At 34.9% G+C, this 12,373-nt stretch overlaps 1 protein-coding gene across 2 annotated transcripts in view; it reads left to right on the forward strand.

Annotated features, from left to right (window-relative positions):
* The first annotated feature begins 1,751 nt into the window (after positions 1-1,751).
* The window catches only part of Lrch (Leucine-rich-repeats and calponin homology domain protein), a 77,517-nt gene continuing 66,895 nt past the window's right edge, over positions 1,752-12,373 (forward strand). The window contains exon 1 of one of the 2 annotated variants that reach the window (XM_073968999.1): positions 1,752-2,378. In XM_073968999.1, coding sequence (XP_073825100.1) covers positions 2,138-2,378 — 241 coding nt within the window. In that variant the 5' untranslated portion in view covers positions 1,752-2,137. The remainder of the gene's footprint in view (positions 2,379-12,373) is intronic. The other variant, XM_073969000.1, reaches the window with a different exon arrangement.

Here is a 12,373-nt window from a genome sequence, read left to right on the forward strand (position 1 = left end):
TTCATTCATTTTTCGCGGTTTTTATAAAATGCTCAAAAAATGCAGTGTAAACAAACCCACTTGTTGCTTTTATTTCATGGTACAAATACACAGGTAGTCGCATCGGCAATTGTTGGTAACATAAGGTGTCAAAATTTGACATCAATTCAATGCAGTTGACACATTATGTTACCATCAGCTGGCATGATAATGCTACCTGTATTATTGTACCATGTTTTATTTTGAAGTTTTAGGAATTCAAGAAAAACAAGGGTTCTATAGATTTTTTTCATTTAAATCTACCTCTTTACTTATACCATGAATTAACCCATTCATACGACATGGTACACAATTCATAGCAACGTGATTCAAATTTTCACACTTTTTATTTACTGATTTTAAAGAAAATTTCAGCCAAAAGACGAGTTAAATTAGTCGATATGAACTGAAAAAAATATTTGTCCTTCTTTCAGATATCTATTTAATATGAAATTATATTATTTTCATTAATGGTTTCTATTTTTTCTCACAAAGTTGGTGCTTTCAGAATATTTTTATATTTTCCTATTTTCAAAATTAACGAGAGAGAGACCGCCAAAACAATTTTTTGGTATACAGACTTTCTGGCTAGCATTTGACTTTTGTTTCTAGATTTGTTCGCGAATTTGAAACGATGGACAAGAAATGTAACTGCAATGAAAGAGAAGACAAAATTTGCTATGATTTGCTTTTCATTCATGTTTTAAAGTTTTTCTAAATATGTTTGGGTTTTTAATACATTTTTTAATTTTTCCTGTCATAGTTAATTTATTTCGATAAATTCTCTCATTTGTTAGAGATGGGACATATTTTATCGTCGTTCTGAGAGTAATTTAAATTGAACAATGTACACAAATCGTTGTTAGTTCTCAAATTTTGTATGGGAAATGAAGTAATCGTATCGTAATTTGGGGTCGAACAACGAATAGAGAGCGAATTACCGCCAGTCTGAACAAGGCATTAGACAGCATTATTGTAGTAAGTAAGTTGAAGTAAGTAATGAAACATCAAGAAAAATTAAATATTAATTCTCCCTTAAATTTCCCTCTCTCCCCATTTTGCTCAGCCCTGATCTACTTGGTAATTGTGCCATGCTCAACAGTAAAACACAAAAGAGCTCAGTCGATTTCAAAAAGATACTGGACTTGTACAAATCATGGTATAAGTAAAGAGGTAGATTTACATGAAAAACATCTATAGAACCCTTGTTTTTCTTGAATTCCTAAAACGTCAAAATAAAAGCAACAAGTGGGTTTGTTTACAATGCATTTTTTGAGCATTTTATAAAAAACGCGAAAAATGAATGAAGAGTTAAGTTTTCTCCACATAATCGAGTAGTAAATATGATAAACTGATTGTTTCCATGCAACTATCACCAATTTCTTCCATACAAATGGTCTAAAAACAATTTTAAAAATCATTGAATTCGATTGTTTTTAAAATTGTTTGGCATATTATTCAAACACCACACACACATACACAGTTTGTTTATATTGTTTTGAAGTTTTAGGCATACTCGAATGAAAAAATTTAAATTGACATAAAGCTTTGGCTAACCTTTCTTATTAAACCATGGTACAAATTTGTACAAATTATTGAGTAAACGAACACACCTATTGTCAACCATGAAAAGTCGAAATTTCGATTTTTTCTCAAACCTAAAGTCGACATCGATTTTTCGACCTTTTCCAAACTAAATGTCGACTAATCGATTTATCGAAAGTCAACTTTTCTATCCCTACGCAGAAATAAAACAGCATTGAAACGCGAAAGAACGGAGTGGAGTCTTCGGTCAGTCAGTAGTGTTGTTGTTTGATAAAAAAAGAGAGGAAATATATTCTAGGAATTAATATGTGTTGTGTGTGGGTTTGTGGGAACAAAACAAAAATATAAATATATCAAAAAGCCAAAAATACAAATAAATCATAAATGAAATTTATAAAAAATTGAATTGAAATATTTTAAATTGGGTTCAACTCAGTTTGTTGTGCAAAAAAATGAAATAAATTAGTATTAAGAGCAAGTGATACACAGGATTATAGGTGTGAGTGAATTGTGAAAAGGAAAACAGCAGTTCTTTTGAAAGCTGAAGACTTCTCCTAGGGAGACTTACATTCAAATGAGGATGTCAGCGACTGCTGCCGTCTACAATCGGCTCCACAATACAAGTGTGGGAGTGGTTGGGAGCGGCGCTGGAGGAAACGTTCCAACCAGTGGACACCATCATCAATTGGCACGTTCTCTGGAACGTATCCTTGAAGAGGCTCATCTAAGCGGAGAGCTGATACTGACCAATCGAAAATTGAAGGATTTTCCAAAAACTGGTACAAAATTCAATTTAAGCGACACCGTCATTGCTGGTAAGTTATTGTTGCTTCGTTTAATTTAGTTTGTCCTCCAATTTGCTCCCTTTATCTTTGAGGCAATAAGATTTTTGCTGTATTTCATCTTGTCATTTTTCCTGTCTGTTGGGTGCGGTCGATCATGGTGGCATGACACATAACGCACGCAGAGTGCCCTGCCAGAGACAGACATCCGACCAGTCCTTTTTTGTACATGAAGCTGGTGCAATTCTCAGACCAATAAACAAATTCGGGACAAATTCAAAAAGAGCACAGTTCGAATTATTAAGCATGAAAAAAGGAAAATTTAGCAACTTTCCTGATTATATCTACATCAAAAAATAAGGAAATGTTGGGGTACATTTAAAGGGTATACGGAAGAAAATAATGTTTGCTTGAGAGAAGATTGAATCGATACTTCAACCACCTTTTCGCTAGGTATTGGGTGCATACACACTCAATTCTCCATACTTGGTTGTTTTTCTTTTTTGTGTGGCAAACATCAGCTGCTTTTGTGTGTGTTCAGAGAAGGGGACGGAATCTGGGTGGGCATACTGCTATATGACAGTCTGCCAGCCTGCTTGAAGAGAGTTGTGTTGGTGCATTTTTAGCCCATATGGTTTTGTGGCTTTCGCTCTCGCTCCTCTTTCAAGGACAATCAATATTATTGCTTTCATGTGGAAAAACATTCGTATTTTAATTCGCTTTTCATTATGAAAAACCCAAATCGTGCAGGGGAGGAAAGTAACTAAGTGTCCACAAATCACCACCCTCCTGAAGTGGCAGACTACCTAGATGCACTCTCACTCTTTAAATATTTCGAATATTCAATGTGTCCGCTGCATGTTGCACCCCTAGAAGTGAGATCCATGTGTGGTTGATAATATTTAAAACATTACACTTGACAGTAATGAGGAAGTGTCACGTTTTGTAAAATTTTGTTATTGCATTTTTTGTTTTTGGTCCACTCCGATTGACGGACCATGAAATCATTAGTCATGAAAAACATGGATATTCTACTATACCTTTATATTAATTTTCTACATCAATCGAGTGTTTACATTGTACTGACATTACAGTGCAAATTGCCAATTTATTCAAGAGCAGGCGCAATAAAAATATGGTAAATGTGAAATTCTTACTTGTTTCATTTCTATAGTCGGATGGAGTCAAGTTATTTTCATTCTCACTACAACTATTTGCTCCCCAGGAAATGTTTGCTTCTGTCACTGGTCATAAGATTGTTTATGAATCGATAACCGAAATCTAAAAATATATCCAAAAGTGAAAATTCGTACCTAATATGTATTAACATTTAATATTAATATAATCCTGCGTTAACACATCACAGGACAGTTGAGTACATGTATTGATTGTCAAGAACCCAAAACTTACCTGTGTGACGTAGGCGTCCAGACAACTGCAAAAACGGTTCTAAAATTATGAATGAAAATCGTCGATTTCTTTTTGTTTTCCGTTCACATATTTTGTTTTTGTTAATGTTCTATTGTTTTCAACACATTTCAATTATTATATCACTTATTTTTACAAAAATGTCAAAAATTTGTTAACCCGACTGTCTGTGAAAAAGTGATGGACAGCTAGGTGACAGCCGACAAATGTATGTATGTGTAAGTAAATCATAGTTGTATTTGCAGACAGTCTGTCTTGTGTAAACGCCTAGTAAGCAAACTAAGAGTAGATATTGTGTAGAAATTTTTTGAACATCTCAAGGCCCTATGGTCTAGTTTAGTGTACCGCCACTAAATAAATAAATATTTGCACCTTTTTGGCATAATTTTCGTTATAGATCGAAATATTCCATTTGTAATTTTGGAACTATCAATGAATTTGGAATTTGTTTATTTGTAAATTGATAAAAACAATTGAAATTCTAAACATTTCTTGTACAGTTTAAATTTTTTCTATTTGTAATTGGAAGCCATTTAGAAAAAAAGAATTACAAATGAAATAAATTGAATTTCAACGGAAACCAAGGTACATTAAATAAGGTAGAATTGGAAATTAGATTGTAGCACTATCATTGATGTTGTTGTTATTTATTTATTTATTAAAAACAAGTGAGCAAAGGCTATAGTCGGGACGGGGCCGACTATGTGATACCCTACACCACTACCACTGTGCATAAGCTTTTCACTGCTAAGCACTTATTTTAGGTAATATTATCCGACTATCCGATTATCACCAAATTCAATATGCTTCTTCCTCTCTGGGAACCCCTTCCGTAGGGCAACAAAATTTCGTGACGATCCGATAAAAATTGCTAGATGTAGCGTAATTACAAAAAATTAAATTAAATTGGATGCATTACAGACTCCGATCAAAATTGCGAATTATAGCGTGATTAAAACAAATGGAAAAATGAAATTCATTACCGACCTTTGCTATATCTCCATATTTTGACCACCTGCCAGCCTAGTTTGCATCAATGTAAAGGAGAACTTTTCTTCTTCGGATATATTCGCATAAAACTTTGAATTTTCTCCACATTAGTTGGAAAAAAATGGAAAAATGGGATGCATTACCCACATTTGCGATATTCCCGTTGTTTGACCACTTGCGCCAACCTACTTTACATCAATGTAACAGAGAACTTTTCTTCTTTTATGTTTTTTCTTCACATATGGTTTTTGCCCATTCCTACCCCTGAACATTATCCGACCATCCCCAAACCCAATAGGCTTCTTCCTCTCTGGGATCCCCATTAACCCCCAAAATTTCGTGACGATCCGACCAAAATTGCGACTTGTAGCGTGATCGACTATTACGATATCTCTCCTTACACCAACCTACTTTGCATCATTGTAAAAAAGGGATTTTCTACTTTCATAGTCATGCTTTTCTTATGGAAGGTCCAAAACCAAAGCTGTGATGATATTCGTCATTATAATTAAAATCGCAAAAATAAAAAGTTGTGGTTAATTTGCGACTATTGTGATATCACCTACGACAACGTACTTCACTTCGTTAGAAAGGTGATATTTTCTACTTTCATTTTCAGGTTTTGTTTTTGGTATACCCCTTATAGACGCTGAGATATTTGCTTTGGAATAAAACGTTTTTTGCTCATTCCGACCCCTGATTATTATCCGGCCATCACCAAAATCAGTAGCCTTCTTCCCATCCAGGACACACATTAACCACCAAAATTTCGTGACGATCCCATCAAAATTGCGACCTGTAGCGTGATTTACAAAAAATTAAAAAGTCGGATGTATTACCGACTATTATTATTATATCCCGTTATTTGGACACCTACGCTAACCTACTTTGCATCATTGTAAAGATGGGATTTTCTACTTGTTTTTGGAAATTCCCCAACAACAGATATGACATTCGTCATTATAATTAGAATCGCAAAAATTAAAATTTGGGTTTTATTGGCGATTATTGCGATATCTTCGTTGTTTGACCACCTACGACAACCTACTTTACATCGTTAGAAAGGTGATATTTTCTACTTTCAGGTTTCCTATTTTTGTAACTTTTTATTGCATACAATATTATTTCCCCCCAGATTGCGAACATTGTGGTAAATATTTATGGGTAAACACGATGTAAGTAGGCTACGGAATGTCTATTGGGATAAGTCAAGGAGTAGGGTCCTGAACTCCAAATGTTGTTAGGAAAGTGGTAGGAGTAAGAATCGAAAATACCAGCTACTAGTCCATTGTATTATTTTCAACAATATTTCACATGCAAAATTAATAATAATAATTGTTTCACAAACATCCTAGATGGGACAAGGGAATCGAACCCACGACTTTCAGCACCACAGTGGCATCCAAATTATAAAATTTTATTATTTCCCATTTTAACTGAAGTGTATCTATTATTATGAGCAGCAAATCTAGTGCCCTTAGTGGAAACATTACGTACACTTAATTAATTTCAAATGAAACTTACGTTGCACTGTGGTGGCACTTACATGGGAAGGTGTGACAAAAATACTTCTAGATGATATATCGGGCTGAAGTTTTTATCAATTGGTCCTCGGGGGCTAAGAACACTCTAACAAAAATATTGGAGTCCTAAGTCCAAAATTTCGCGTGATTCCTATGTAGCGAGTCATTCTGAATTGAAGTATTTTACTATTGCCAACATATTGTTACCGAATTTGCTGTAATCCGGTATTAGAAGTTGTTATTGCATAGTAAACCTCCCCACGAGAAACTGCCAATATTGGTCCATGATTTGCTATACCCCCATATATGATTTCTATCTCGATTTAATGTATTTTACAGATATTTAACAAATTCTAAACGGATTAGGCTTTAATAGTGAACTCAGAGTTTAGAACAGGATTTTAGGTGCATTACGATAACTTTTAAATGTAAGTCCCAAGACACAAACCACTCAGTTGGCAGAGCGTTAGCAGCGCATAACATTAAAGCTATTGCAAAATTGATTTTGCTACAAAATCGAATTTATTTACTCAATTCAGCCTGAAAAGGATCAAAAAGGATACTTTTTACTAATTTCTATTGTTTACCAAGTAATCCCGGCTCAACTAGTTTTCAAGATATTTGACCATTTTGGGCAGTTACCCTTAGTCAGGACGATTATTCTAACTCCTGCGTCCGCAAGGACAATTCTGCATGGTCAAAAAGGCTACCAATGGAAAGCTATTGATGAGTAGCATCTACTGTAATAATAAAACAGTCGAAAAGATCAGCTAGGTTCCGAGTTATTAGACCATTTTGGCTGTAACCCTTAGTCAGGACGATTATTCTAACTCCTGCGTCCGCAAGGACAATTCTGCATGGTAAAAAGGGTACCAATGGAATGCTATTGATGAGTAGCATCTACTGAACTGCGAAAAATTTGAAGGGTTTTGAAGCGTTTTGCGGGGCAGTCGAAAATGTTTTGTACCAGCCCATGCCACATGGTGGGCAGATGTCTTGCACGGTGCGTTCGATCTTTGCCCAATAAGAATTTAAGCGACTGCAATAGCCTGGTTTATCGTGGCAGCTGACACTCCTCAGCTGCGTATTTGGGGTATAGCAACTGCGTCCGTGTGAATGCTATTTAAACCTGTTTGATATGCCTGTTAATCTAGGGGTTCTCCCCTGATTCGTTGGACCTCTTCCTCCAGAGCTTGGATATTCTTCTTGATGTGCCTGAGTGTGTCAGGCCTACCCACCAGATGGTGATTGGGATGGCTCTCACGGTAACACCCGAGCAAGTACTGCAACGAATGCATCTCATTGTGTTGATGTACTAGAAGAATCTTTGCCTCCTCATGTAGATGGTCCATTGAAGGCATGAGGAGGCATCCTGTTGCTGTTCTCAAGGCAGCATTGATATCATTGATCAATTGCTTTGCTGAAAGTAGATAGAAGGGAAATATTTTAGTAGTTATGGAACAAGTCAAATAAATAAAATTTTTTGGTCTGTTCCTTTACTTTTGTAAATGGCAAAACCCGCAAAAGTAGTAAATGTTGTAAACTGCTCCCATATGAATTATGTGGTGTCTGAAGTAAAAGAACGCTTTTCGAGTAAAAAGTGGTAAAACTTGCAAATTCTTGCACGTAAAGGAACAGAGCTTTTGATTAGTGATTTCTCGCAGTAAACGCAGGCGCCATTGCCTTCTTCTATCTGGGATCATTCTGTGCATATTACCAGGCCGTCCAGAGGAGAAATACCTTCAGTTCATGCATCCCTACTTGGAAAGATAACGGATAAAGAGTCATACCTGAAGCCGGTGTCGGTGTACACATAATCGCCTGCCCAACTACTGTCATTTAATTCAAGCTGACTATCTCTGACTATCAAGGCACTTTCTAGCTCTTCTAGCCGGGAATGAACCGAAACAATTCTCCATAGCTGAAGTTGCAAAACGTTATAAAAATGCAAAATCGTGCAAAGTGATTGGTAACAACTGCCGGAAAAGATATAATAGATCTTGTCTTATACCTTATCCTTGGTGGATACATAAATGGCTATTCTTTTTTTTTACAAAACAGTCTGGCCTAATCCCTTTGTTGTTGTTTTAATATAGTATAGTGCCAGAAATATAGTACTGGGAAACCATTTTGGATGAAAATAGAGTACACATACGAGGTCTACTACATAAGTTTCTGGGCTAGACAACAATCTCAGGCGCCATTTACCATTTCCACTGGAAATCTTAACATTTTCTGCATAAGCGTACTCAGTACGGTTTGACGTACCACGTATTGCGTTTTTTACAGGACTTCAAGAATTAATTTGCAAAAAAATGTGGAGTTTACTTGTGAACATTTTCATCCGACCATTTTTCACAATTTTCTACGTGAGGACAACGCGATGAAACAACATCCTATAGTTATTAGTCAATAGGGTTTCGTAGTCTGAGTTGGAGTCGAGCAACTATGCTGTACTCAGAGACTGAGTCGAAAAATAACTTGGCTCCAACTCCGTGCAACAATTTTTTTCTACATTTATCAAAAATGAATTTCAAGAACTCTTTTGGTCCAACTAATACTCTAAAGCAAACTTAAAATTCCATGACAATCGAATTAGAGTTTCAACTTTAGCGTGAATTTGCAAGCTGGGTCGATTTCTCAATATTCGATAAGAAATGTATAAATATTTTGGAATATTTGTTTTAGATAGAATATGATCAATGATATTCCAAGAAGATAATGATCTCCAATTGCTCATATTCCCGAGCGAAAGCCTGCCCACTTCAGAACCTTTTACAGAGTTTCAAATGTCGACGATCTTGTATTTTTATTATAATCGTATGTGTTTTAAAAAAGAAGTTTTGTAGTTGTGACAAATGTTCTTTTCAAGGAACACCTCAGAAAAAGGCCAACATATAGGAAAAAGTTGGAAACTTTTGTATATTTTATTCATATTGAGTGCTGTTAGCAATTATCCTCGGAGTCGACTCCGGAGTCGGAGTAGAAACAAAAATGGCTCGACTCCAAAACGTTGGTAGTCACACGTAAAAGGTTTGCCGTAAAGTAAATTGAGTTTTTGCGAAATTGATTGTAGGGAAGCTCTATTCTTCCCGCTCTCTACCAAACACTCAATATATTTTACGTCCAAGAGAAACGACGTCATTTGACAGACCAGGTGACACGATGGTTATGTCTGTGACCCTTGCCGCTAATTCTGAAAGGGGCGTCCTAATTGACCGTGCAAAACTTAGAGCTCTATCCCAAAAAATCAATTTACTTTACCGAAACATTTGTACAAGTGACTGATAATGCAAGATCGCCATGATCATCCTTGGACATTTCTTTAACCGGCTTACATTCCATACTGCATGAAAAAATACGATCGCTGTATAAGCCTTATACGACGAGTATAAGCCCGAAACGAAACAGAAATCGACAGAACATGCTGTTGACACGTTCAAAAACAACGTTTTTGAGGTGTTTCAATAGGAGTAAAAAAGTTTTTGAACAATTGTTTTGATCGCGTGCAGAAGTGTTTAAATCAATAAACAGTGATTTGAAACGACTGATTTCATTTCAACAACGACAATATTTGGTTAAATTTCTGCCTAGGTTTCTCGGATTTCATTGTATTACCTTTGTACTCACATGTATTTGTAAAGCAAATCAAAAATAGAGGACATAGAGTACATATGATGAAAATAGAGGACAAATAGAGTACGTTGAAAATAAAGAGTACGGACACCTAAAATAGAGTACTGTCCTCTATAATAGAGTACGGTTGGTCACCGTAAGCATGGTGTCACTTCTAACTGGGATGAAACTGATAACACGACTTCACTCACGGAATGTGAACATTTTAACTTTATAAATATTTTGTATTGCGAAAAGTTTGTCTTCAAGATAAAAATGCTCCATATAAATGTATACAATGAAGCAGTTTTTATATCGACTTTCCAAAAATTTGTTTAAAAAGTAAATACATATATTATTCTTTTAGTTGTTAGTTAATTGATCCCTTATGGGTTTCAATTGGCTTGTCATTGATTGTCACGTATGATATGCTGTTTTTGCAGCTATTTTCTTTTGCGTCGAATATTTCCGTAAAATTTCTAGTTTCATAATTTCTTTCCCATTAAATGGAAATGTAAAGATAATCAATCGTTTTAAAAGGTAAACCTGAAAAAGGAGTCTTTTAGTTCTTTTCTTATTAACATACATTCAGTCGGGAATATTGGAAACGAGCGTGAATTTATTGTATTTCAAAATTCCATGACCTTGAGACTTATCTGAATGTTTAAAATTACTTAGAAGGTATCAGCATTTAAAATTTTCAATATACCTTGCAACATTTTTGTTAATTGCTCCCACTGTATGTAGGAATTAATTTCACCTGGACTGCTGTAACACGAGAAGATATAACTACAATGTGTTTGTAAATCACATACGCTTTTTCATCGCGTTGTATACATATAAAAGTTTAATTGCATTTTAATCCTTTGTTCATATAACATATTGGCTCTTTTTTGTTACTCACAGACAGCAGAACATAATCCAATTTGTTTTACATGAAAACATGAAGAAAAAGGTTTAGTTGCGGTAGATAACTGAATACGTATAGAATATAATCTTTGTTTCGGTTGGAATCACTCTAGTGCATGATTAGATACCCTACACTAAAAGCATTGGTATAATTTGTTTTATAAGTTTTAAATATTACAAAAGCGCAGTTAATTATCCATTTTAAATTGTACCTAAGTTTCGGTGTTTTATTTATAAATGCACTTAAAACTAGAAAATTATTTGTCGCTTAGACTCAATAAGTTCCATTCCGCCTCATGATGGAATCTCTCAAATAAAACGCTTGCATTTAAATGGCAATTTGAGAGATTCCATCATTAGGAATAATATACTTATTGAGGCTAAGCGACAATTTATTATCTAGTTTTAAGTGCATTTATAAATAAAACACTGAAACTTATTTTTTTTAATTATTTTTTATGTTGAACTTTTTAGTAAATACATTTTTTTGACCACTGAGAAGTCCATAACCAAATTACAGTCAATTTATGCCGAAAATGTAGATAAAAACTTTAAATTGCTTGAAATAGAGTGGTACCGTTGTATGGGGGTTACACCAAAATCTGACCTATGCAGCGTTGCCGACAGTATTTGATCAGAAATCGTCAAAAAAATCGTCAAATCGTCAACAATATTTGAAAAATCGTCAAAAAATCGTCAACATGGTCCAAAACTCGGTTTGGTTACCGTTTAATGCGATTTTCGCTGGCATTTTTGGGAATGAGACTGACAACATAAGATATACAATCCACAGCAATAAATCTAACCCAATATCACTTAAATACTGCTATAAAAACAGCTTTCAGAAGATGATAGTTTCCCTATGGTTATCGAGTTTGAAGCAATGCAGTATGGTAAAGCTGGGTACACATTGTCATTTTAAATGGTAGCTTAGCTCTAATATCGCTTGCTTGACAGTGTGACTGTCCATATTTGTCCGTACACGTACATTTTGGTTGTTGGGCAGTCGAAAATCGAAAAAAATTTTCATTCCAAACTGGCTGACAGCTTAAAGAGGGCATTTGTAGGAAGATAATAAAGCTGGACTCATATTTTTTTATAACAAAATATATATAAGTAATATTTTATCTCGAAAACTTTTTAAGGAAGATTTTCATCTATTACCAAAACTAAACGAAAATGTTCAGCTCATGTAATTTGAAAGTGGGGCAAAAACTAGGAAATACCTGTGCCTAGATGTGGCAGATATGTGCCTAAATATAGCCAATCCGTCTGGAAATTGCTATAAAACATTAAAAAGCTCAAAAATCGAGTTTGGAACATTGCTTTCTTTAAAATCTTTCGTGAAACTTTGGTCAAAATGTAGTTATCGTCTTTTATTTCATGCATTTCTGGCTTAGGTGAAAAATCGTCATTTTGGACCACAAAATCAAATCGTCATTTTTCAATTTTGGGCCAAAAAATCGTCAAAATGACGATAAATCAGCAGTTTCTGTACAATTGGAAACACCAAATGCCAAGTTACAGCCAATTCCGACAAAAAATGAAGACAAAACCCTCAAA

Source organism: Musca autumnalis, unplaced genomic scaffold, assembly GCF_047663935.1.
Source record: "Musca autumnalis isolate F117 unplaced genomic scaffold, ASM4766393v1 scaffold_2, whole genome shotgun sequence".
Taxonomy (NCBI): Eukaryota; Metazoa; Arthropoda; class Insecta; order Diptera; family Muscidae; genus Musca; species Musca autumnalis.